Raw genomic sequence first — 24,325 nt, 5'->3', positions numbered from 1 at the left:
AGCATTCCATGGAAATCTGTTAAAATGAACAAGGGCCTAATAGAAGCCAGAGCCTTCACTGTAATTTATACACACAAACCAGTTTCTCATGGAGTTGAAATGTCAGTCAAGTGACAGATGGTAAGAACTACAGGATAGTTCAGTTGTACTGATTTTTTCACAGCAAAATGTGTGCCTTTCTGGTTTTTGGATTGTTTCTGCCTCCTGAGATGTTCTAAAAGAAGCCAAAGTTGAAAATTTTTCCCACTACTTGACGCTTCCAAAATCAACGGCATTTTGCAAAACCTCTACCGAGCAGCATCACAGACCCAGTGGTCTGCTCATCCACGCAGATGGCTAATGGTGCCAAGGACCTCAGCATTCCATGGCTGGCAGCACGAGCTCATGGGGGCCACGGCTGTCAGGGAAGGCACTGGCACTGGCAAGTCAGGCTGCAGCCCAGGGCTTTCTCTGCAGCCACACGGGGGCCTCTCCCGTGGAGTCCTTGGTCTCAGTTGCGCACAGCCCTACTGAGTTTGCAGAACACGCAGTAGATGGTGCAGCAGAAAACCAGTGACTGCATTCTACCTGTCTCCAATGCTAACACTGCAAGCTTAGCACAAGGCACTCACCAAGGGTAGCCTCTGGACAGCTTCCTTGTTCGTGGCACTATAGCAGAAGAGAGGGGTACCTGTTTCCTAGAAACGAGAGATGTTCTGATCTCCACAGTTTAGGGATCGTCAGCAAGGGCCTGGGGGCGGGGGGTGCGCGAGATAACAACCAGAAAACCCAGGGACCTTTACTTGGACTGTAAATAAACAATCTGCATACAGGTCTCTCCCTGAAAAAAGAACCTAGCAAATGAAGTTATTTGAACTTGCATTTTCAGCAGTAAAAGGCAAACAGGAAAGGGACCTACTAAGCTGTGCTCTAAAGAGAAAGACTATAGCGGGGTGGGGAGGGGGTTTTCCCTGCTACCTCCCTGTCCCCTCCAAAAGATTAAAATGATAAATTCCATATGTATTTTGCAATTAAAAATGTTTCAACTTAGCAAAAAATAATACATCAAAGGATACATATTTGATAATGTGTGATATTTAGGAAGATGTGTAACTAAGATATCTGATGGCCTGTGGGAAGATAAGAAGCACGGCGGCAAGCAGACAGTAACAACTGAAACACCCCGGTCAAGTTCAGCCAGACTCGGGCCACAGACGTGTCCATGCACTTAGGAAAAGAACCACCAGGGAAAACAGGAGAACCCTCAGCATTTTCTCAGTTCCCATTGCTTTTTTCTTAGTGTATCTATTTAGTAGAATGAGTTGCTAACATAATTGTGATTTCTCAAATGTCTAAAAATAAACACCTCTCCCGCATTTCTCACACTGTCGTTCAGGACCATCCCACCGGCCCAGCACACCCTTAACGCGTCTTAGCACCATTCCCAGCCTGGTATCATGCACCTCACCCAGGAGAAGGCTGGCGTCTCCCAGGTAGAGAGAGCCCAGCGAGGCTTGCTGGCCCGGCCAGGGTGAGCTACAGCAGCAGTGGTGTTCTCTCCCCAGCAGGCTGCTCCTTCCGGAAGAGCTCTTTGATCTGTGCTAGGCGGCTGAGGAGTCTCTCTCTCAGCGGAGGCAAGTGGTGGCTAGGGTCCAGAACATTCGTCACCCTGCGCTCTCTCTCTTGCTTCCAGAGCTTGTAAGGGTGGGGAGGGAAAAATGGTCGCCCTCTCTCCCTTCGGATCTGTAGTGTGATTCCACTCACAGCCAGCATCCCCCATACAGCCAGAATGATAAAATCTAAAAAAAAAAAAAAAAGTGGAAAAGCAGGGTTGGAAATCCTAACACACATGGAGTACATTTCATGGACCAAACTCTCACCATCAGAACTTGTGTTCAAGTCAGTCCAAACCAATACATTTCCTTTCTTAAAATCCAAGGAATAGTTGGTGGTGATGTGAGACATTTGTTTCTGAAATCAGGAATTTTCTAGGGTGGGCATCACCTGAAAGCCCAAATAGGTTGTCAAAGAATCCTCCTTGTGGTTCCTGGGCATGGCATGGCCAGTGCCCGCAGGCAGGGCGGATGGTGTGTTTTCCCAGACAGCAGTGGTGGCAGCAGGCGGTGCCCTTCACACACATACGTGGGCAGCACCAGATGCCCCTCCGCTCACCAGCGTCCCACATGCATTTCAAATGAATCAATCTTTCAAGAAGAATGACCCTTACCATTAGTCTGCCAAGGCACCTTTGTGAAAGCTCTTCGGAAATCTGGCCTGAGCGCCCTCTTGAGGATGTTCAAAGTGACGTGAGAGAGGCTCGTGTAGGAGTAACTGTTGATGGCCAACACCACCGTGTAGGATCCCACAACGCCGCAGCTCAGCACGTTCAGCTGGGGGAGAGGGCAGGCGTCAGGCATCAGCCTGGCTAACTCAGTCTCCGGGGGCCCCTCATCTCCATCACGGCTCACATACAGGGACCGAGTCGATAACTGACAGCCACCTCTGACCTAGGGCAGGAGCCATCCTTCGGAGTGGTGGTTAAGACACTTGAATGATATAGAACCCTGTATCAAAGGGCCTGGGTTCGGGGCACAGCCCTGCCCCTGACACCAGCTTTCTGCGAACGTGCACCCTGGGAACACAGCAGGGGATGGCTCCAGTACATGGGTCCCTGCCACCCACCTGGGAGACCCCAAGTCTGGGCCAGCTGCAGCCACTGCAGTATCTGGAGAGGACCCCCCATGAGTGGGAGACCTGACGCTCTGAAAATACTGTGGAAAATGGCTTCCCTGTGAAAGAACCTTTTTAAATTTTATTTATTTTTATTGGAAAGTCAGATTTACAGAGTGAAGGAGAAACAGAGAGAAAGATCTTCCATCCATTGGTTCACTCCCCAGAGGACTGTAACAGCTGGAGCTGAGCTGATCTGAAGCCAGGAACTTCCTCCAGGTCTCCCACCCAGCAGGTGCAGGGTCCCAAGGCTTTGGGCCGTCCTCTACTGCTTTTCCAGGCCACAAGCAAGGAGCTGGATGGGAAGTGGTGCAGTGGGATCCTGGTGCCCATTCGGGATCCAGTGTGTGCCAAGGGGAGGACTTTAAGCCACTAGGCCATGCTGAGCTCCCTGTGAAAGAACTTGAACAACAGAATCAAATGGGATGAAGAGCTCTTCTGGAGACATAAGTGAAAACGGGGGTGCAGAGTAGTGATCCCTACCCACTCTGCCGCATCCTCACAGGCACATAGGCAGTGACACTCCGTTTGGTGAACAAGCAACCCCACTGTGTGACAGAACGGAACGTGCAGTCGTCCGACAGCGCACTGCACAGCGCCCACTGAGCCAGCCAGCAAGCGAGCGGGTGCGGGAGGCCCAGGCCGAGCTGACAGCGCAACTCCGCAGGGCTGAAACACTCACTATTCTCAGGCAGCCGATGCAAATAGCAGGAATGAAGACAGCGATACAGCAGAACGCCACCCAGAACACCCCATCATCACGGAAAATCTTGAGGTTTCCTGACAAAGAGAGACGGAGAGTAAGAAGCTCACCAAGTTCACTTTCTCTTTCTCAGTATGCAAACACAGGCATCCATGGACAGTTAAAAGGAACAACCCGGGGCTGTGCTGGGAACTGCGGGTGAACCCTCATTCTCTTCATCACATTGTCACTATGATTCCCTGGAATGGGTTGTGCTCCTTAAGGAGTCTACATTTCTATTGGTTCCATGAGCCTGTGCTGCAAAATTTAAAAAACACAAGCAAAAAGCATTCAGACTTACCATCCAAGATAGCAAAATACACTCCACAGAATTACTCTTTTGAAGATTTATTGATTTGCTTATTTTCAAGGCAGAGATGAGTCTATTTCTATCTGCAGGCTCACTTTGGAAATGGCCATAACAGCCAGGTCTGGCCCGGGCCAAAGTCTGAGCCCAGGAAGTCCACCTGTCTCCCACCTGGGGGGCCCATGGCCTCAGCACATCCTCTGCTGCCTTCCCAGGCCTATTAGCAGGAAGCTGGATCAGAAGCAGTGCATCCAGGACCTCAGCCAGCGCTGCAAACACGTGATATGGCTTCACTCGCCGTGCCACAATGCCGGCCCTCCCGCACAGTCTTTCAACTCAAATGCAAGAATTTTAAAAAGAAACTGAGGCTGCTGGTGTGGCACAGCAGTGTTAGCCATTGCTTAGGGCACCGGCAGCCACAGGGCTGTTCCACTTCTGATCTAGTTCCCTGCTAATGCATCTGTAAAAGCAGCATACTGTAGCCCAAGGACTAGGGCCCCTTGTCAATCGCATAGGAGACTGGACCACGTGGGGAGTGAACCAGCAGGTGGAAGGTCTCTGTCTCTCCTTGTCTTTCTTAACCCCGCCTTTCAAATAAAATTAAGCACCACATTGCCAGGATGGGATTTCTGGCAGAGCAGGCAGTGACAACGCCGGCAGCCCAAGATGCTAGCCCTTCCCCAGGCAGCCCCTGAGCACATAAAGCCCACTCCTCCCCAGTACGAATGGGATGCGGAGCACCCTGTACACTTCTCTTACCGAGTGGAGTGAAGAGAGTCATGGAGGAGATGAGCGAGCCGAGGGTCAGGCCCACGCACAGCATGCACAGTGGCAGGACTCCAAAGCGCCACCAGGCGGCCAGGAGGACGAGCCCGCCCACGCCGCCGGCCACAGCCGTCAGGATCAGACGAACTGGACAGAGGGGGAGCCCATATGTGAGCCTGCAGCCACGTTCCCACCTTGCGCACAGCCACGGCCGCTCCCAGGGCCAGCTCGAGCCCCGAGGGACAGTGCTGCCCTGACCCCTGCATGGCACTGTCCACCGTAGGGGGCCTGGTCACTGCCCAGAAGGCTGAGCTTCACAGCCCTGGGGACATCACAGCTGGTCAGTAAACCAGCACTGAGGCACCACAGATGAAAACCAGCAATGGTTACAGACGTCCCGTGGCAGGCAGGGTGGGCAAGGGTGTTTCAATTACAGAAAACCTCAGCATCTTTACCGTATGTTCTGTGTCTTCTGCATGTCCTGCCACGGGAACGCAAGTTTGTAATCAACATGGCCCCCAAGGAGGAGGTCTGAAGGAGCAGCTTAGAACACAGGCTTGGGGCAGGGGAAGACGCCAGGATCCCAGATCACAATGTCTGTGTTCCATGCCTGGCTCCAATGCACACTTTAGGAGGAAGTGTGCCTCAAGTTCTGGGGGCCCTGTCACCTGTGTGAGCCATCTGGACTGCACTCCTGGCTCCCGGCCCCAGCCCCAGGCCCGGCCGGGCCAAGCATCCGGAGAGGAAGGCAGCAGATGGAAGCTCGCTCTGCTGCCTGAGTGTCGTCCGTACACCCCTCACCCTGTCCCTCAACCTCCCAAATACACACACACACCGAAACGTGAACGCTGGTGCTGCGCACAGCCTACAGCCTCCCCCACAGCGCAGCTCAGGCTCTAGGGCAAAGGGGACGGGGCAAAGCCTGCTGCTTGCTGAGTGCCCAGGGACTCCGCTTCTCACTCACCGTCGTACTGCACGGCTGTCAGCCTGGCGAGCAGGATGTAAAAGAAGAATCCCATAATGATAAAACCGATGAAGAACAGTTCTAGGGAGAGGGACCAAGCAAGGCAACTACCATGAGGCTACGACATCACATGGTGACGCTCCCAATTCCACAGCACAGAGCATTCGGAGGAGGAAAACATCAAAAAGGCAGGAGGAATTTAGAAGTCAGGGCCAGGGGGAGGGTCATTATTACACTATGGATACAGTATTCAAGCTGTTTTCCTTGAATGCAAAACCATTTCAGTAACCCGATCACCACTGGAAAATTCCATAGCTCATTTGAATACATTTTTATTTACTACTTCAAACACAATTAATACTTTTATCACTTTTATGCTTCACCTGAAGTTGCACTTCAATAGCTATATGAGTAGAAACCAAATATGGGAACTGAAGGTCACGAAAAGAAGTATTTCAAGGGACAATGTGACATTCCCACCTTCCTTTCATCCCTCCCCGCCTGCAATGAACAATCGTTGCCTGCACCCATTAAAACAGCTGGTGCTACAGGCACAGGAAACTTCTAGAAACTGCTTCCTACAAGGAAGCTTCAACGGACTCTGAAGGATGCACCTGTGCCTGTCAACTCCTTTTCAGTTGCTGTGGGTGGGGCTGCACCGCACCTGCACCTCAAGGTGCACACACACAGAATTCTATGCATCCGCACGTACATAAAACAGGCTAGGACCCGCTAATACCTTTGGACCCTGCCCACAGCTCAGCAGCTGAAGCATGGGGTGCAGAACCACCTTCCACTTTGGCAGGCTGCATGGTTTTCATAATAGTCTCTTCCCAATCAGGGAAAAACGGAAGAAAGCAGAGAAAGGAACTGCAAAGGCGGTATTAGGTCTCACAGCCATGTCTGCCTTACCCTGATGCCCAGGGACATGATGGGCTGGCTCTAGGTTTGTTAGTAATTCACAAAATGCAAGTCTAAAGTCAATGAGGTGATTTATAGTAACTCAGCCAGTGTCTCACTGTGGGGCATCGGGGTCCATCTCACACACATTCACCTGACGTAAGCGCATCGCCGCCAGGGACACCCGAGTCCATCATTTCTACCAAAACCCACAAGCATCTGTATGCAGATACCCTGACTTCTTTTTCTTTTTTTTAAAGATTTATTTTTATTACAAAGTCAGATATACAGAGAGGAGGAGAGACAGAGAGGAAGATCTTCCATCCGATGATTCACTCCCCAAGTGAGCCGCAACGGGCCGATGCCGCGCCAATCCGATGCCGGGAACCAGGAACCTCTTCCAGGTCTCCCACACAGGTGCAGGGTCCCAAAGCATTGGGCCATCCTTGACTGCTTTCCCAGGCCACAAGCAGGGAGCTGGATGGGAAGTGGAGCTGCCGGGATTAGAACCGGCGCCCATATGGGATCCCGGGGCGTTCAAGGCGAGGACTTTAGCCGCTAGGCCACACCGCCGAGCCCAGATACCCTGACTTCTAACTTAAGCTCACTTTCGTCTACTAGCCTAGCTGGCCATGAAGATGTTCACTGCACAAGCTACTGTTTAGTCCCAGTTTCGTAAGGAAAAGATGACAACGGAAGTTAAAAGTCTCAGTCTCTGGCATGGTTCAGTTGACTCAGCAGAACCTTTGGAATGACTCAGTAGACCCATTCATAAAACAAGCCAACCACAAACCTCCAAAGACAGAAAGATTGGTGGTGACAGTTGTCTCGGCTACAGACCCCCCGACCCGAGAGCAGCAGCGGTGCCGGCTGCCTTACCTGTTTTCCAGAATCTGTGTCCAAAAAAGCAGATGAAGAGGCCGAGCAGCGCGAAGAGAGTAAAGAACACTTTGGTGGAGGCTCTTCCTGAAAAGGGACATGGATGCACAGTGAATCATAAACCCTTCACCCGGGAAAGGGACACGGACGCACAGCGACTTCGTATCGCATATGTGTGCATCAAAAATCCACCTTCAAATACCCTTGCCACCCCACATGGATTCATCTTTGTAAGTGATGAATTTTAGTGGCTACTGCTATCAGAAACACAGCAGCAGGGAAACACCTGTCCTGTGCTCACAGGTTGGGGAGGGGAGGTGAGGGCACGCAGGACAGATCCTCCGGCAGCGGGCGGGGAAAGGTGAGCCGAGTGAGGGTGGAGCAGTTACACCCCGTCTACAGTCCACGGGGCTTCAGGAAGAGTGGCCAGTGCGGGGTGGTGGGGCTAGGCTGGAAAGAGATTTACGACACACATCAGACTGGAGGACGACTTGGACGTCTCAGGACATGTGAGGAGACTTCAAAAAACAATTCACGGAAAGTGAAATGGAAAGCCCTGGAATGAAAATTATGAAATCCAGGCATGGCTTTCTCATAATACACATTTGCCATGAACTGTTTGAACACCCTTGTTTTTTTTTTTTAACTTGGGAATTGTTTTCCCACCAAACCTAATTCCAGTGTTCCACAAACTTTTTTAAGTATGTTTATGAAAATTCATGCTGTTAATTTGATGCTAAAGAATTACCTTAAATTATGTTATTTTAAACCATGTTCATGATATTGTGATTATTTTTTCACTCATTCATTTGCTTCACATGCAGGGTGACACACATACAGAGATCTCACATCCACCAGTTCACTCTCTAAATGGCTACAACCAGCCAGAAACAGGCCAAGTAGAAACCAGCAACTTGGCACAGGCTCCCACGTGGGCAGCCACCCATGTGGAAGACCCAGACTGTGCTCCCGGCTCCTCGTGTCAGCGCTGCTCCGCCTAGGACCTTGGCAGACTTTTGGGGAGTGAAGTACGACACGGGAATGCTAACTCTCAAATGAATAAAAATGAAAAGCAAACAAAGAAAAACCAAAAACCCTGCCAACAGCTGGCTACATTATAATCCAAGCTGGAGCATGGTGCTGTTTGCTAAAACCCTTCCAGAGGGCAGCCCCCACAACTGGAGGGCCAGGCGATGACTTTACGCCGCCGGGCCCTATCATGTATCTTTAAGTATCTTTTTTTTTTTTTTAAGATTTATTCATTTAATTTCAAAGGTAAGAGTTTCAGAAAAGGAGAGAGAGATCTTTCACCTGCTGGTTCACTCCCTAGATGGCCACAACAGCCAGGGCTGGGGCAGACTGAAGACAGGAGTTTCTTCTGGGTCTCTCACTTGGGGAGCAGGGGCCCCAACACTAAGGCCATCTTCTGCCGCTTTCCCAGGCTATTAACAGCATCTGTTAGGAACTGAAGCAGCTACAAGCTGAACTGGCACCACGAATGGGATGCTGACGTCACAGGAGACGACTCTACCTGCTGTGCCCCAGCGCCGTGCCTTGTATTTTGTATCTTATGGGATGGTGCTCAGGCTGTTTTGTTTGCTGATACACCCCAGTGCCTGCCACACCGAAGAATGATATAAGGGTCCAAAGGACACGTGCAGAATGAATGAATGAAGGAACAAATACAAACTTCGGGACTAGCTGACTCAGATCTGCAAAGCCAAGCAACTCCACTCCACTCACTCACCCAGCGAGGCACAGCTGCCCTCCACGGCCTCAAAGCTGCAAGCGTACGTGTGGGCAGGGACATAAGCAGCCGAGGAATTGAGAAGCGGGTCCCGAACGATGATGTTGTAAATGACACCTTGTCCCCGGACAGAGGAGAAGGAAATGTCTGTCTTGTCATTAGCTGTCAGGGTGACAACCTGGAGTGAAAAATGACAGGCAATGACCAATCAGAACGATTCTAACCCCACGAAGGCTTCCGTAGAGTGTTAAATGTAAACAACTTAAAACTTGAGCAATATGTGAAATTCTAGCAGGAACACAGCAAAAAAAAGTGTTTTATCTCTTCTATTTTAAACAACCTAGAAAGCGGTTGGGAACTGTAGCACAGTAGGTTAAGACACTGCGAGCCCCGTAGTCTATATCAGTCTAGTTCCAGTGTCAGCTACCCAGCTCCAGATCCAGCTCCCTGCCAAGGCGCCTGGGAAGACAGGTGATCGCTCAGATGCCTGAGTCCCTGCCACCTGTGTGGGAGACCCACATGGAGTTCTTGGCTCCTGGCTCTTGCCTGGCCCAGCCCTGGCTGGACATAGAGCTCCCATCTGTTGGCTGGAGCAGTAAGAACAGTGATACGGTGATAAACCCTGAAGGACCCAAGAGAACAGTCAGGAAGCAAACTCCCAGTAGTTCCACTCTTCCCCAACGTGGAGGAAGTCCCGACGAGCACGAGAATCGACGTTACCTTGACAGCATTGGCCTTCACCTGCGACACCTCGGCCATCCTCTGCAGGGACTGTAGCAGCACCTGCTCCGAAAGGTCGTTCTCTGGTAGGAAGTACTGGTAGATGTCATACTGCAGCCTCCACCTGGAATCTCGGCTCGTCTCCACGTCACATGGCAGAGGATCTGTGCCCCTGGAGTGTGAACCAGCCAAAACGGACGTCAGCCTCTCATGATGCAACCCTGACAGCCACAAGGGACCAAAGTACTGCAGCGACTCCAGGGTCTCAGTTTCCCTTGCGGCAAGGGGGAACCTTTAGGACTCTGAAGCAAAGTCACGTTAATGTCTGCGTGCCCTGCCAAGGTCCTGTGTTGGCATCCTAACCCCTAATTTGTGTGTGTGTGTGTCGGGGGCGGGGGGCTTTAGCAAGTGATGATGTTGTAAGGGTACAGCCCTCACAAACAAGCCTTCGTAAGAGACGACCCCAGGCCTCCCGCACAACATAGTGAGAGAAGCCAGGAGCCTGCACCCAAAAAGAACCCATCTGTAATGCTTTCTCAATCTCAGACTCCAACTCCACAGCAGTGGGGTGCACACAGCTGGGATGCTCTCTTAGGACAGTCCCAACAGCTCATGACAGGACAAAATCAGGTTTAAGAATCATATTGGGCTGTCGGGCCTGGAGAAGGATGCCAGCTGAGCCACTTGCTAGCTGTGTGTATGTGAGAAGTCACTGGGTCCTCACTAACAATGACAGCTTCTTTGGCATGAAGCTGCTGGGATGAAATGACAACAAACCTGCCACACTCTGCACCATGGGACACACAGGACCCCTTCCTGTGTTCCTCAGATGGGAGCTCGCGTTACCATGAATGTGCAGAATGAACCGTTTCCAGCAGAATAATATTCATATAATCCTTAAAATCCTTATGGATGGGGGCCGGCACTGTAGAATAGGAGGTTAAGCCTCTGTCTTATGGCGCCAGCAACCCAAATGGTGTTGGTTCACATCCCAGCTGCTCCACTTCCAATCCAGCTCACTATGCTTGTGGCTTGGGAAACCTGCACTCACATAGGAGACCCACAGGAGGCTCCTGGATCCCAGCTTCTGATTGGCTCAGCCCTGGCAGTTGTTGTCCTTTGGGGACTGAACCAGCAGAAGGAAAATTCTCTCTATATGTCCTGTTTGTAACTCTGCCTCTCAAATAAAAATAAATCTTTAAAAAAAAAGTTTACGGATTTTGCAGGGCCATAAAATGCTTTTTAAAATCCAAGAGGGATTTCCAAGCTCACAGCAGACTCCCATCTGGCTCTCCCAATAAACAGCATTCATCAGAAAGGAAGGGAGAGACACTCACCATAAATGACAGTTCAAATACTGGTAATGAAGCTTAAATTACATCAATTTCCAGGAAATGAGGGACAGACATACCTTGAATAACCTAGGTTTGCTGGGGCAAATTTGAGTGTAGTTTCAAAGAAATCGTACTCCACGTAAATGTTGGGATCAATATCTAGATCAAACTCCAAATTACAGCCTCCAGGGACAGGATCTGCACGGAGAAAGGGCACGAAGAGATCTAGCACACCCCCAGCACTCGGGTGAGCTCAGCTCTACTCTTAGAAGGATTTCCCACAGAGACGCCGAAGGCCAACACAGAGCTGCTAGTTTCACACGATCTCACGCATTGAGTGGGAAGAGAGTGACAGAGGGGCTGGCATTGTCTGGCAGCCTGCAATACCACCATCCTGCTATCAGAGCCCAGTGTTACATCCTGTCCTCAGTGCTCCCTGCTAATGCGCCTGGGAAGGCAGCAAGAGATGGCCCCAGTGCTTGGACCCCTGCACCCACGTGGGAGACCCAGATGGAGTGCCAGGCTTCTGCCATGACCAGCGGAGGAGCAAACCAGCACATGCAAGAACTCTTTCTTTGTCTCTCCTCTCCCGGTCACTCTCCCTTTCAAATTTTTTTTTTTAAAAGAAGGGGGGAAAAACTCTTTTTAAGAAAAAGAGAGATGACATTAGCTGAGGTTACATCCCTAAAGTAGATGACAGCAAATCTTTCTGTACTGTAAATATATATCTTATTTTAGTGATTTAGTTCTCAACTAATCAGTCCTGCTCATGTGCTATGCAGGCAGCCGCAGAAATACTGACACATGTGGACATGGATGTGTTTCAGTAAAACTTTACTTACAGAGCAGACAGCAAACTGGATTTGGTCCGTGCCCCATGGTGAGCAAAAGTTTATTTATTTATATGAAAGGCAGGGTTAAAGAGAGAGGGAGACACAGAAAAAGAGAGCTCTTCAATCTGCTGAATTTCTACCCAAATGGTCCCAAGACTAGGGCCAGGCCAGAGGCAGAAGCCAGGAGTCGGGATCTTCACCCAGGTCTCCCACGTGGTGGCAGACTCTGCCTTCCTGGGTGCATTATCCAGGGCTGCATCAGAAGCAGGGCAGCTGGGACTCGAACCAATGATATGATATAGGATGGAAGCTTAACCTGCTGTACCACAATGTCAGCCCCTAGAGGTAGCTTTGAAGAGCTGAAATGGACCACAACTCTACCCTCAGTTGAGAGCCAAGCTGAGAGTCACGTGCAGACCGCAATCTGAGCACAAGGCCATTGGCCACTGACAGCTGGCCATGCTCCACACCCTCCACTCTCCTTCTGGACAGTGGACTTCACTCCCCAGAATGACCGCCTACACAGCTAACGCTCACGTCCTGCCTTCCTGTGGCGGTCTCTCCGGCCTTGTGAACAAATGAACATCCAACCACCAAGCCAGCATGCAGGCTCCCATGCCAAGACAATCTCTCCGATGAAGTAAGTTGTAGCACAAAACCTGAGGAAGGTGACTGTACATGCATGGCCCCAACACACCCACAGCCAGGGCACCAATGGGACAGAGGACAGGAGGTTACCTAGTTCTGAATAGGACAGTGGGATGGCCACACTCCGGACAGGCACCACCGCTGTGGTCTCCAAGTACCAGGTGCACACAGTCTGCTCCAGATTCATCACAAAAGCCAGTCCTTGGTCGGTGCCCGTTGCCGAGGAACCTGGCAGGAGCGTCTGCGAGGAGGAAGAGAAGTCGGTGTTGGAGAGGGGGTCGAACAGCACACATAAGCCATGGGCTGCTCTAGGTGTACATCCTCCTCTGGATCTTCTCAAAACAGAAAGCGAGACAGAGCTCCCTGGCCTCATGAAAGAATTCCTTTTGTGTCTAGGTCCACGCGCCCAGCACATACACATGCCTGGAAAGAGCATGACCAGCATTCTCTGACCGTCTTGGTCTGCTGGGGCTGCTGCCATAGCCAAGTGGTTTACGGACAACAATGATGTTAGCTCCCAAGTCTCAGATGAGGAGGTGGCCCGGCACGGTCAAGGTCTGGATGGGCCCTTGTCCAGGCTATAGATGACCATGTGCCAACTACATGCCCATGTGACAGAGGGGAGAAGGGGCAGAGGTTCTCTTCATGCCCTCTCTTATGTGAGGGCACAAAGCCCATTCAGAAAAACTCTGCCTCCGTGACCTAACACTCCCCTCCCCAAGACCATGAGAAGGGAAGAGCAGACGGAACAGCAAACCAGGCCCAACGCAGCGAGTGCAAGCTACCGAGATGGAGCTGGCGCACAGGCACTGCTGGGGGGTTATGACATACACACAGACACCCATGCAGCCGGGCCCACAGGCAGCAGGCAGGAATGCAGTGCAGGTCTTCCACAGAGCTGGCAGGAACCCAACCACCTGAGCCCCCGACAGCTGCCTCTGGGGGTCTGGGAGCGGGGAGCGCGGGGAGCTGGGGAGCTGGGAACCGGCTCCGAGAATCAAAAACCCAGGCACCCGGCTGTGGGATCCTGGTGTATTCAAAACCACCAGGCCCAAGACCCACCCGAGAGAGCCCTGGGAAGAAAATGCTGAGCTAAGAGGTAATGGGGTCAGAGTTATTCTTGAAGTTTATGGAAATGAGAAGGGATCAGGTGGATTTTAAGTTGGCGAGCCTGAGGGAGAACTCATCAAACATTAACTGAGAAAGTGGACAGCTTCAAAGAAACGGCTGTGATGACCCCAACATCCGCAAGTACCAGGCACAGGACACAGGCACAAAGCTCTGCAAGGCTGTGCAGCTCTTTGCCGCACTCTTCATAAAAAATAAAACAAAACATTTATTTATATTTATTTGAAAGGCAGAGTTATACAGGGAGCAGGAGGGAGAGAGGGAGAGAGGGAGAGAGGGAGAGAGGGAGGGAGGGAGGGAGAGAGAGAGAGAGAGAGAGAGAGAGAGAGAGAGATACACAACACAGCGCTGGCCCCAGCCACACGTTTCTATGCAGAAGTAGCCACAACTGAAGGCTGCCCAAGACACAAAAACCAATGGGCTGAGAGCTTTGTCGCTATCCATCAAGGCCTCTCGTTAGTGATGCATTACAGGGATACTTCTTTTTTTTTTTTAAAGATTTATTAATTTTATTACAGCCAGATATACACAGAGGAGGAGAGACAGAGAGGAAGATCTTCCGTCCGATGATTCACTCCCCAAGTGAGCCGCAACGGCCGGTGCGCGCCGATCCGAAGCCGGGAACCAGGAACCTCTTCCGGGTCTCCCACACGGGTGCAGGGTCCCAATGCACTGGGCCGTCCTCGACTGCTTTCCCAGGCCACAAGCAGGGAGCTGGATGGGAAGTGGAGCTGCCGGGATTAGAACCGGCGTCCATATGGGATCCCGGGGCATTCAAGGCGAGGACTTTAGCCACCAGGCCACGCCGCCGGGCCCCAGGGATACTTCTATATCCAAGCTGCCATTTGGGATCTCTGTGTCCCACGTGGCACCCCTGCCACGTTTTACGTTTTAGCTCCAACTCCAGCAGGGAGCAGATGATGCCTCAAGCACCTGGGAGCTTGTCACCCACACAGGTTCCAGACTGCAGCCTGACCAAGCTCTGGCTGCTGTAGGCATCTAGGGAGTGAACCAGCAGGTGGACGCCTTCCCTTCAATTGTGCCTTTCAAATCAGTAAAGAAACATTTCAAATGAAATTCTGTATTTGCTGGAAGAGAATCCTTAGATGTGAGCTGTCTACATTCCAGGAGCTCAGAACCACTGCCCTAGCATGTAGCAGGCATTCTAGAATCACCAACGCCTTTCCCCCATTTGCTCTTTTTTTCCAAAAGTTGCCTTGCTGTAACGTTATTGAAAGGGAAGACAGTCTTCTCACCTGCCTATGAAAGAAAGTTTTTAAGAGAGGAGAAACGACGGGGAAGTCACCTGCAGGTCCCTTTACTAGGGTCTCCTGGGGAAGGGCCTGCGGAGACGCATGTGGCTTTGGTGCCAGGAAAAGCCTTGCCCCTCATTCCCCTTCCGGAACTGCAGGTTCCTTCCCAAGAAAGCTAGGAAACCAGTGATGGTTTTCATTCTTCATCCAGCAGAACAACGCATGAGCAACTGACCCTGGGATCTCTCACTATTAACACAAGGTGTTCCTTCCTCTTTCTTCTTGGCTAAACTCTTGTAGTCATAGTCTAATAATGAACTTCCTCTATGCCCACCTCACCATGCAGGCATGTGCACATGAACAATACACACACAAATTAAAAAAAAAACACTGCAAAATACTTAATAGGAAACATAGCAACATGGCCAAGACCTGCAAAATCATATATGAACTGGGTAAAGACACACCTTTGTGTATCTGACTCCAAAACAGTCCGAGACAGGTCTAGCACTGATGAGAGACAGTGCAACTGTGCACACACAGTGACACCCAACTGGGTTCACCAAAAATTACAGCATATGGCAGGATGCTAACAGCTAAAGCTGCTGGTTTGGGCGTTTAAAAACCTTCTCAGTGGCAGGACATCTGGTTAAGAACCGCCCCAGGTCAGAGTGCCTGGATCTGAGATCTAGCTCTGCTCCCCACTTCCAGCTACTGCCCACCCTGGGAGGCAGCAGGTGACGGCCGAAGTACTTGGGTTCCTGCTACCTGTAATCTCTGTCTTTCAAATAAAAGAAACTAAACTGAAAATTGATTTCCAAAGTGGGGCTGAGGCTTAGGGGTTCGGCTGCAAGGACAGCCCTTGGCACCGCCGCATGGAGCTGAGGGTGTCACTCTTTGTCCGCAGAAGACGTGCCAAAGAACGAAGTCAAGCGGGCCCGGATCTTAGCCGACGTCAGTTACGATGAAGGACCCACCTCTTCCTTTAGGAGCTGTAAGAGTCACTGACAGCAGGAAGGCATGGGGGAAGCCCTAAACACAGACAAGTGCAGGCACCGCCCATCCTAACTCAGCTGTGACCCCGTCTCTGGGCCAGCCGCTTCCACGCTCCATGACCCTCACCTTGTGGTTTCAATCAGTACCTTGGCAAGACCCAATTAAAGACATCAAGTCACAAACAAGAGATAGCAAAGCCTAATACCTCCACCACACAGGAGCCCCAAGCCTAGGGAAATAGACTGCACTGAAAAAACAAGCAAGCAAGCAAACAAAACTTAAAACTTACCCGAGAGAACGACACAGTTGTGTTCTGATACTGCGAGTGGATTTGGAAAATAAGCAAAGTCACATTGCTGAAAATGTTGCGCACCACAGCTTCCTTTGGCAAAGTTCTGTTGAGCTCGAAGCTTCTGAATTTCCCCACTGAAAACTCAAGGAGATCTACGGAGAGAGAAACTGCGCATCAAAACGCCGGGCCCTCCAAAACCAGACTAGAAGAATCCAATTCGGGAACACACGTGGATGGCAAGCTCTCAGGTGGGCTCCCCGAGGCAGACATTGTCACTGTCCCATGCCACCAATAAGGGACAACATTGAACGGTGACGGGTCCATCCCACCCACGAACAGCAGCGCTGAGAGGCTGGGAACAACACTTTGGGTCACTGAAGATGTGCTCCTAGGGCCCCCAGAGACTCCCCATCCAGAAGCAGCAGTGACAATTCTGGGCCAGACCACCTGCAGGGTGTGCAGAGATGCCTTGCGCTCTGGGGAATTCTGGAGCGACACAGTTTCCCCTGCGACCACAGGCCAGCTACTCCCTTCCTTCAGACTTCTGCTGGCTCACCCGACAAAGCAGAACTGCATCCCCTAACTCACCAAGGGAGAGCTGATGTGTTAGCCTGGTGCCTGCACCTTGCACTTCACACAGAGTGGGGCCCTTGACCTTCCAGGAGAGAGATGCCTGGTTTAGTTTCAGAACCCAGGTCAGATTCCCCTCTGAAAGAGCAGTTTCCAACACCTCTGCCATCTGCCTGGCCTTCATGGGCTGGCTGCGTTAAGGGCACTCAGGTTTCCAGTAACCCAACGTTTATTAGCAATAGGAGAGAGACATTGGGGTGCATTCTCTGTGTGAAGCGTTTAACAATGGTGATGCATGAATTATGCATTTTTTTAAAGATTTTTTATTATTATTGGAAAGCCGGATATACAGAGAGGAGGAGAGACAGAGAGGAAGATCTTCCATCTGGTGTTTCACTCCCCAAGTGAGCCGCAACGGGCCGGTGCGCGCCGATCCGATGCCGGGAACCAGGAACCTCTTCCGGGTCTCCCACGCGGGTGCAGTGTCCCAAAGCATTGGGCCGTCCTTGACTGCTTTCCCAGGCCACAAGCAGGGAGCTGCCAGGATTAGAACCGGCGCCCATATGGGATCCCGGGGCTTTCAAGGCGAGGACTTAAGCCGCTAGGCCACGCCGCCGGGCCCATGAATTATGCATTCTTAGAGCAGCTGGACCAAACTTTATTCTGGACACGCTTTTTGATGCACCTGTGTCCACACTTCAGCTGCAGATCAGACGCCTCAAGTAGGGAGCAGTGTCACGCTCAGCGTCAGCAGAGACAGCTAAGCCACCTGCCCAGCACCTTGTCATCACACCTGGTGCCACCAGCATCCCTGCTGGTGCTTCTACCCTCTGACTTGAATTTGCATTAATCTGATGGTGGTACGAACCTTTGGTTTTGTTTCCGGGCAACTTGCAGTTCCTTGCTGTCAGTTTGTTCAAGTGTTTTTCCCATTTTTAAAACCAGATCATCTTTGCACTGTAAAGTTCTTTATATACTACATGCAAGTACCCAGTCAGAAATGTGAGCAACTTCCCACTGATAGCCTGGGAAAGCAGCAGAGGGCGGCCCAAAGCCTTGGTACCTTGCACCTGCATGAAAGACCCAGTAGAAGCTCCTGGCATCGGACTGGCTCAGCTCCAGCCTTTGGCACCGTCTGAGGAGTGACCCAACGGATGGAAGATCTTTATCTCTCCTTCTCTGTGTACATCTGCCTTCACAATAAAAAATATATTTTTTTTAAAAGAAGATGTGGGCCCAGCAGCGTGGCCTAGTGGCTAAAGTCCTTGCCTTGAACGCCCCGGGATCCCATATGGGCGCCGGTTCTAATCCCGGCAGCTCCACTTCCCATCCAGCTCTCTGCTTGTGACCTGGGAAAGCAGTCGAGGATGGCCCGAAGCCTTGGGACCCTGCACCCATGTGGGAGACCTGGAAGAAGTTCTTGGTTCCCGGCTTTGGATCGGCGCGGCACCGGCCATTGCACTCACTTGGGGAGTGAATCATCGGATGGAGGATCTTCCTCTCTGTCTCTCCTCCTCTCTGTACATCTGACTTTGCAATAAAAAATAAATACATCTTTAAAAAAAAAGATGTGAGCAAATGTCTCCTCGTTTTTCAACCTTTAGATGAGCACAAGCTGTAGTTTAACATGGTCCAGTTTTTCAAGTTTCCTTTATGATTCATCCTACTCATGTCACTTGAAAAAAATCACCTTTGCCAACATACTTTGGGATCACAAAGACGTGTTCCCCTCATCAGCAGGTGGAAGTCAGGTTTCACCTTCCCGGCTCATGTCCACACACAGCCTGAGGCAGGGGTCATGGTTCATTTTCCCACGTGCTTCCAGAGGATAGCAGCCTCCATCAACATACCACGCTCTCCCTCCATAGGACTCAAGCCAGCCTGTGTTCCAAGTGCAGGTGCTCCCCGGTATCTGACCTCACACCCATCTCACAAAGCCTTCATTCCTGCCCCCACCTCCCCCAAAATGCCTGATGGGATTTTAATCAACACTGCATGGAAAGGGTAAACTAATTCAGGGGAGAAATGATATCTGTCAAACATAGACTATTCCTGTCTATGAAGCTGATCTATTTCTTTACTTTTACTTTCTCAATTTATCTCAAAAATACTTCATAGTTTTTATCTGCAATATTTAATGTTTGTCGGTGCCATGTAAACTGGCTTTTTCTTCTGAATCTCAATATCCAGTTGTCCCTTCCCTAACACATTCAACTGCTCCAGCTGGTACTGCTGTGAAGACTGTTCGAGAACTCCACCCTGATGTTAAAAGGAGGTCACAGCTACGCTCTCTCCTACTCTAGCTATCCTTAACCCAAGTTGTGCAACAAAATACTTCGGCATTATTAATCTTGCCAGTTCAACGGCCGTTTCAAAACCTTGACAGAAAAATTGTGTTTTAATCCAGCCAACACAGCTTGTCTGAGCTGGGCAGACATTAATCAGATCTGCTGATTAATGGACCTCAGGCAGGCGTTTTCTGTTCTCCAGGCCTCAGGGCGAACTGGAGGCCACTGTAATGCACGCCACAAGCCTCGCAAAAGGGGAAATTCTAACTGCCTGGTGCCACAAGGTCAAGTCCATTGTCAACTTTCATTCCCTCTTGACAACTTCAGAGACTCTGCCTTCTAGATTGAGAAGCCAAGCCAGGGATCCTCAGAAAGAACCTGCAAACAAACGGGAGGCCCAGGGTGGTCGCAGAAACACCTGGCACTTCATTAACATCAGCTTCGGGAAAAGATGTCTATAGACTGAGCACACAAGACAAGAGGGGTGCCGCTTAACCTAAGCCCCTGCATGGGGTGCCCACACCCTACACAGGAGGGCCTCATTCGTGTCTAACCACTCCAGCGTCCTGCTGCTGTGAGCCAGGAGGTAGCAGGTGACAGACAAATTGAGTGGCCCAGATCCTGGTATCCTTGTGGGAGACCTGGGCCCCTGGCCCTCGGCCGGGTCCAGCACTAGCTACTGCAGGCATTGGGGAGTGAACCAGAGGATGGAAGATGGGGGAATTTGCTCATTCGCTTTCACTGTGCCTCTCAAATACATACATATTATTTTTTAAGTAAGAATTCAAAGATGCACAAGTTGAGACAGTTCCCACAGCACAGTCTGGGAGGAGTTGCATTTAATCCCTTCTCACAAAAACAGACTTGGCAAAAGAAGACACATCCTGCATTCCTGAGCCGGAACTTCCCCTCTAAATCATCAGGAAAAACGATTCACTTTATGAGGCATAATCAGATCTTGTGACTTGAGGCAGCACCTCACATGATAATACGACGCCTACGGCTGGTGCGGGGGTTTAGCACTGACTCACAAAGCCACCTGCCCTCAAGAGCGCACCCTACTTCTACTGCCAGGACGTAACTCTGCAGAGCGGACATGCAGCCCAATGGCGGACACACCTGCGTCCCACTGAGGTGCCTGGCTCCAGCTTCCTGTGCAGGTAGCCCCTGAGAGGCAGCCATGACGGCAGAAGGGGTTGGGGGCTCCTGCTCCTGGTGGGGCACACCTGATGCTGATGGGGTCTTCCTGATCCCAGCCTCAGCCTGTCTGCAGGTATCAGTGAAGGGAGGCAGCAGGTGGAGGGAGCCCCGCTCTGGGTGTGCGCTCTCTCCTGCTCAAACAGGTAAATCAAACTTTAAAAAAAAAGCTATTCGGCCATCTGACCTGAAGGGCTTTTTCTCATTTTGTATACCCATTCTTACACAACATCACCTTTCCATTCCAACAAGAACACCCCAATCCTAGTCTTTTTTCTTTCCCAGTCACATGCTAATTTGGCAACCTTAAATACCTCCAGCTCGCACATGAGTGACAACCACATTCAAGGACTGGGTGGGCCAAGTTGGCCAGATCATAATTCTCTTCCGGAGAGCTGTCAGAAAAGTTTCTGCTTTGGCAGTTGGCTCTGGCCACCAGGCAATTAACTACTCCTTTCAATTTCTCAATTGTCATCAGCCTCACTAGCCCATGGGAGACACGGCTGCACAACCTACCTCTCACAGACACTGGAAAGGGACACATCATTGGCCACACCAGCAGCCTGCCACGCACCTACAGCATGGCCCATGGGACATACAGTCCGCCTGACACCAATCGTCACCTCCACAATTCTGCATAAGCCAGTGTGTATGACTCTGAACCAACAAGGAAAAAGCCCTAAGAGCGGCACAGAACAGCAACTGCAAGAAGCTGGCAAACCGTTCCCACGGACGGTCCTTCCAGACACATCCCACCACCCACACCTGCCTCCTTCCGACACGCACTGAGCATTCAAGCTGATGTTTGGGTTGTGCAAGTTAGCAGGTCCTACAACGTGGGACAAAGTCCGACTTAGGGCAGTTGCTCAACGTCTTTAGCTGGTCTCGGCTCCGAGTTCTCTGAGAGCTGCCTGGCCATTTCCCAAGAGTACCCTGCAGGTCAGGGGCTGCTTTTGCTGATTTTTATCCACTACTGTGGAGAGTATCAGCTTTTGTCAACACGCAGCAGTTACCACACTGTCCCTTCCCTTCACAGAATAATAATACTCAACTAAACAGACAAAGGCGTCAAAGGCAGGGAGGTGGGAGACGCTGTCTGCGAGCGTACTGGCTTCAGTCGGGTATGGTGGTAGCGGTGCCTACGAGGTTGCCATTGACACTGGAGGGCCAGTGTAAGTTCTGCTTACCCCACTTCTGACCCAGCTCCCTCACACACATTTCTCATCACTTCTTGGCCTTCTGGCTAAGATCAAGCGTAAAAGCTTCATTTCTCAAATCACTGTCCACATTCCTCGCCTCTTCTGGACATTAAACATTAAAACAGTGAACCAATAACAGCTAGGGGTGAGCCACAGCCCACGTGAAGTCCGTGGGGGCCAGCACAGATCAAGGCCAAAGTCAGCTTCTTGCTTCCTCCTCTATTTTGGGAAGTGAGAATTCTTAGGAGGTTGATACAGGCAAAAACTGAATTCAACATGGGACAAAGGTCTCGCTGCACCTGCCCCGCCTGCGGCCGCGAGCGTGACACTCACCTTTGGCCGCCAGGTGCAGGCAGTGAGCAGCACCTCGCAGGCGTCGAGGAACTGCGCAACAATGCACACGTGGAGAACGTGGCGCTGCCGGCGGTGCCAGGAGCCTCCTGCTCTCTTCCAATTGCAATTATTTTTTTTCCCTCCAAAATATACAACAGCTCTTTTCAGCTCCGGCCTGAATCACAGCATTCAGGAGTTTCCAGGAACACAGACACATGCTTCCGAAAACACTACGTTTCACAGTTGCAGCCCCCAGGCCCAATCGAAGGCGAAATGCGCTTTAAGTCCACCGACAAGCAAGTGGCCTCGCGCAGTGGATCCCTGGGGAGCCTGAAGTTGGGCCTGACACCTCTGTCTTGGGCACCCCCTCCTGCGGGGTCCCTGGTGTGGTCCAGCTCTGCTCCGCACATGCGCGCGGACAGCGGCAGCATTCCAAGGGCCTAAGCTCCACCGCCCAAGCGGAGAAGCCTCCTAAATAACGCGAACATGGCCGCGACCACCCACCTCCCTTCCCCGTGCCTGAGGCGGCCTCGGATCCCGCAGAAGAGTCAATAGCCTGCACACAGAGGCCGGCAGGAAGGCTCCCTCAGCAGGGAACCCCGGAGCATCCGCTGAGCCCGCCCCACGCCTCGCCCACCCCTCCGGGGCCTCCCGAGCACCCAGGGTTGCAAGCGCCAGGCGCCACGACTTACCCTGGCTGGCTTCTGCCACGACCTCGGCGCCCGCAGCCGACGCCAGCAGCGCTAGCAGCGGGAGCAGCCGCGCGAGCCCCATCGCCGCCCGGGTTCTAGGCCGAGGTCGGGTGGGGCGCGGGCGTGCGCTCCAGGGCCTCGCCGCCTCACCAGCGCTAGCCCGGGGACGCCATCGCCCTGCCAGGCACACGCGCCGCGCACCTGCCAGTCCCGCCGTGGCCGGCGCCGCGGCCCGACCTCCGCCCCGGGGAGAGGCTGCCTCTTCCGGGCGCGAGCGCGGCCTGGCGGCTCGTGGATTCCGGGCGCGCCCTCTGCCGGCTCGCGCGGGACTGTGCGGGGGCGCCGGGGCGTCTAGGCGCGTCCCGGCCGCGGCCGAGCCGAGCCAAGCCACGCCGCTGTCTGTGGAGGCCCGACGGCGCCGCGCGTAACGGTGCCTGGGCTGCTGCAGCCGCCCGTGTGGCGTGCGTGCGGGGCAGAGGCCAAAGGCCTGGCTGCGGAGGCGGTTTTGCTTTCTGGAAGTGAGGCCTCGGGAGACGGTAGGGGCGCCAGTTTCTTGCTCCCTGAGACCTGCTAGCAATCTGAGGCGAAGCCCCGGGCTACCTGGGACCCTTCTCCCCACCTTGCAGGACAGCGCTGTAATCCTGTAACCCTCGGTTGCATGAAAGCCAGGAAAGGTAACAATTTTTTAAATCTAATTCATGGGTTTGGTGTAATAATTCCACTTAGGCTAATAGGAATTCGTGTGCAAAACGACGCACCAAAGTGTGGTTTATAGCAGCAAAAGCAGTTAAAGCAACCCAAATGCCCAAACATGAAACCATTCATTGAATCACCAGTCCTGGCTGGTGATTAGAGATATTTGGCAAGTGAGACAATGGATGACAAATTAACTCTGCCTTTCAAATAAATGAACAACTACATAAAATATGGGGTTAGCATGCTCAGCGGCTACTTGTGACATCAGCACCTCTTGTTGGAGTGTGGATTCAAGTCTGGATTCTGATCCAGCTTCTTGCTGATGAGCCTGGACACCGCTGGAAGATGACCCAAGTCCTTGAGCCCCTGCCACCCACAAGTGGGAAACCAGGATGGAGTTCCTGGCCTGGCTGTTGTGACCTTTTGGGGAGTGAACCCACAGATGGAAGATTTCTCTCTGTGGAACTGCCTCTCCCTGTCAGGTTGACTTTCAAAGAACAAAAATGTTTTCAGGGGAAAAAAAAAAAACTTAAAATGTAAGGGCCCAGAGCAATAGCCTAGTGGGTAAATCCTTGCCTTCCATGTGCAGGGATCCCATGTGGATGCTGGTTTGTATCCCAGAGGCCCCGCTTCCCATCCAGCTCTCTGCTTGTGGCCTGGGAAAGCAGTTGAGGACGGCCCAATGCTTTGGGACACTGCACCCGCGTGGGAGACCTGGAAGAGGTTCCAGGTTCCCGGCATCGGATCGGCGCGCACCGGCCCGTTGCGGCTCACTTGGGGAGTGAATCCTCGGACGGAAGATCTTCCTGTCTGTCTCTCCTCTTCTCTGTATATCTGACTTTGCAATAAAAATAAATAAATCTTTAAAAAAAAAAAAACCCTTTTTTCTCAAAAGCAAAATGCTGCATGTGTAACTCTTAGAAATGTTTAATGAAAATATTCTGATATTTTTTTTAAAGATTTATTCATTTTATTACAGCCAGATATACACAGAGGAGGAGAGACAGAGAGGAAGATCTTCCATCCGATGATTCACTCCCCAAATGGCCACAACAGCTGGAGCTGAGCTGATCTAAAGCCAGGAGCCAGGAGCTTCTTCAGGCTCTCCCACGCCAGTGCAGGGTCCCAAACAC

The 24,325-nt window shown here is 51.7% G+C and overlaps 1 protein-coding gene across 1 annotated transcript; it reads right to left on the bottom strand.

Annotated features, from left to right (window-relative positions):
- Positions 1-1,149: 1,149 nt before the first annotated feature.
- TM7SF3 (transmembrane 7 superfamily member 3) lies at positions 1,150-22,785 on the bottom strand. The gene is made up of 12 exons (XM_004592632.4): positions 22,497-22,785; positions 16,215-16,369; positions 12,639-12,789; positions 11,145-11,265; positions 9,734-9,905; positions 9,014-9,191; positions 7,267-7,353; positions 5,488-5,568; positions 4,518-4,670; positions 3,392-3,489; positions 2,207-2,369; positions 1,150-1,778 (listed from the first exon to the last, which is right to left on the bottom strand). Exons 1-12 carry the CDS (start codon positions 22,576-22,578, stop codon positions 1,516-1,518), a joined length of 1,704 nt encoding a protein of 567 aa, XP_004592689.2. The 5' UTR covers positions 22,579-22,785; the 3' UTR covers positions 1,150-1,515.
- Positions 22,786-24,325: the final 1,540 nt, after the last annotated feature.

Source organism: Ochotona princeps, chromosome 27, assembly GCF_030435755.1.
Source record: "Ochotona princeps isolate mOchPri1 chromosome 27, mOchPri1.hap1, whole genome shotgun sequence".
Classification (NCBI taxonomy): Eukaryota; Metazoa; Chordata; class Mammalia; order Lagomorpha; family Ochotonidae; genus Ochotona; species Ochotona princeps.
This window is presented reverse-complemented; position numbering and strand designations above follow the sequence as displayed.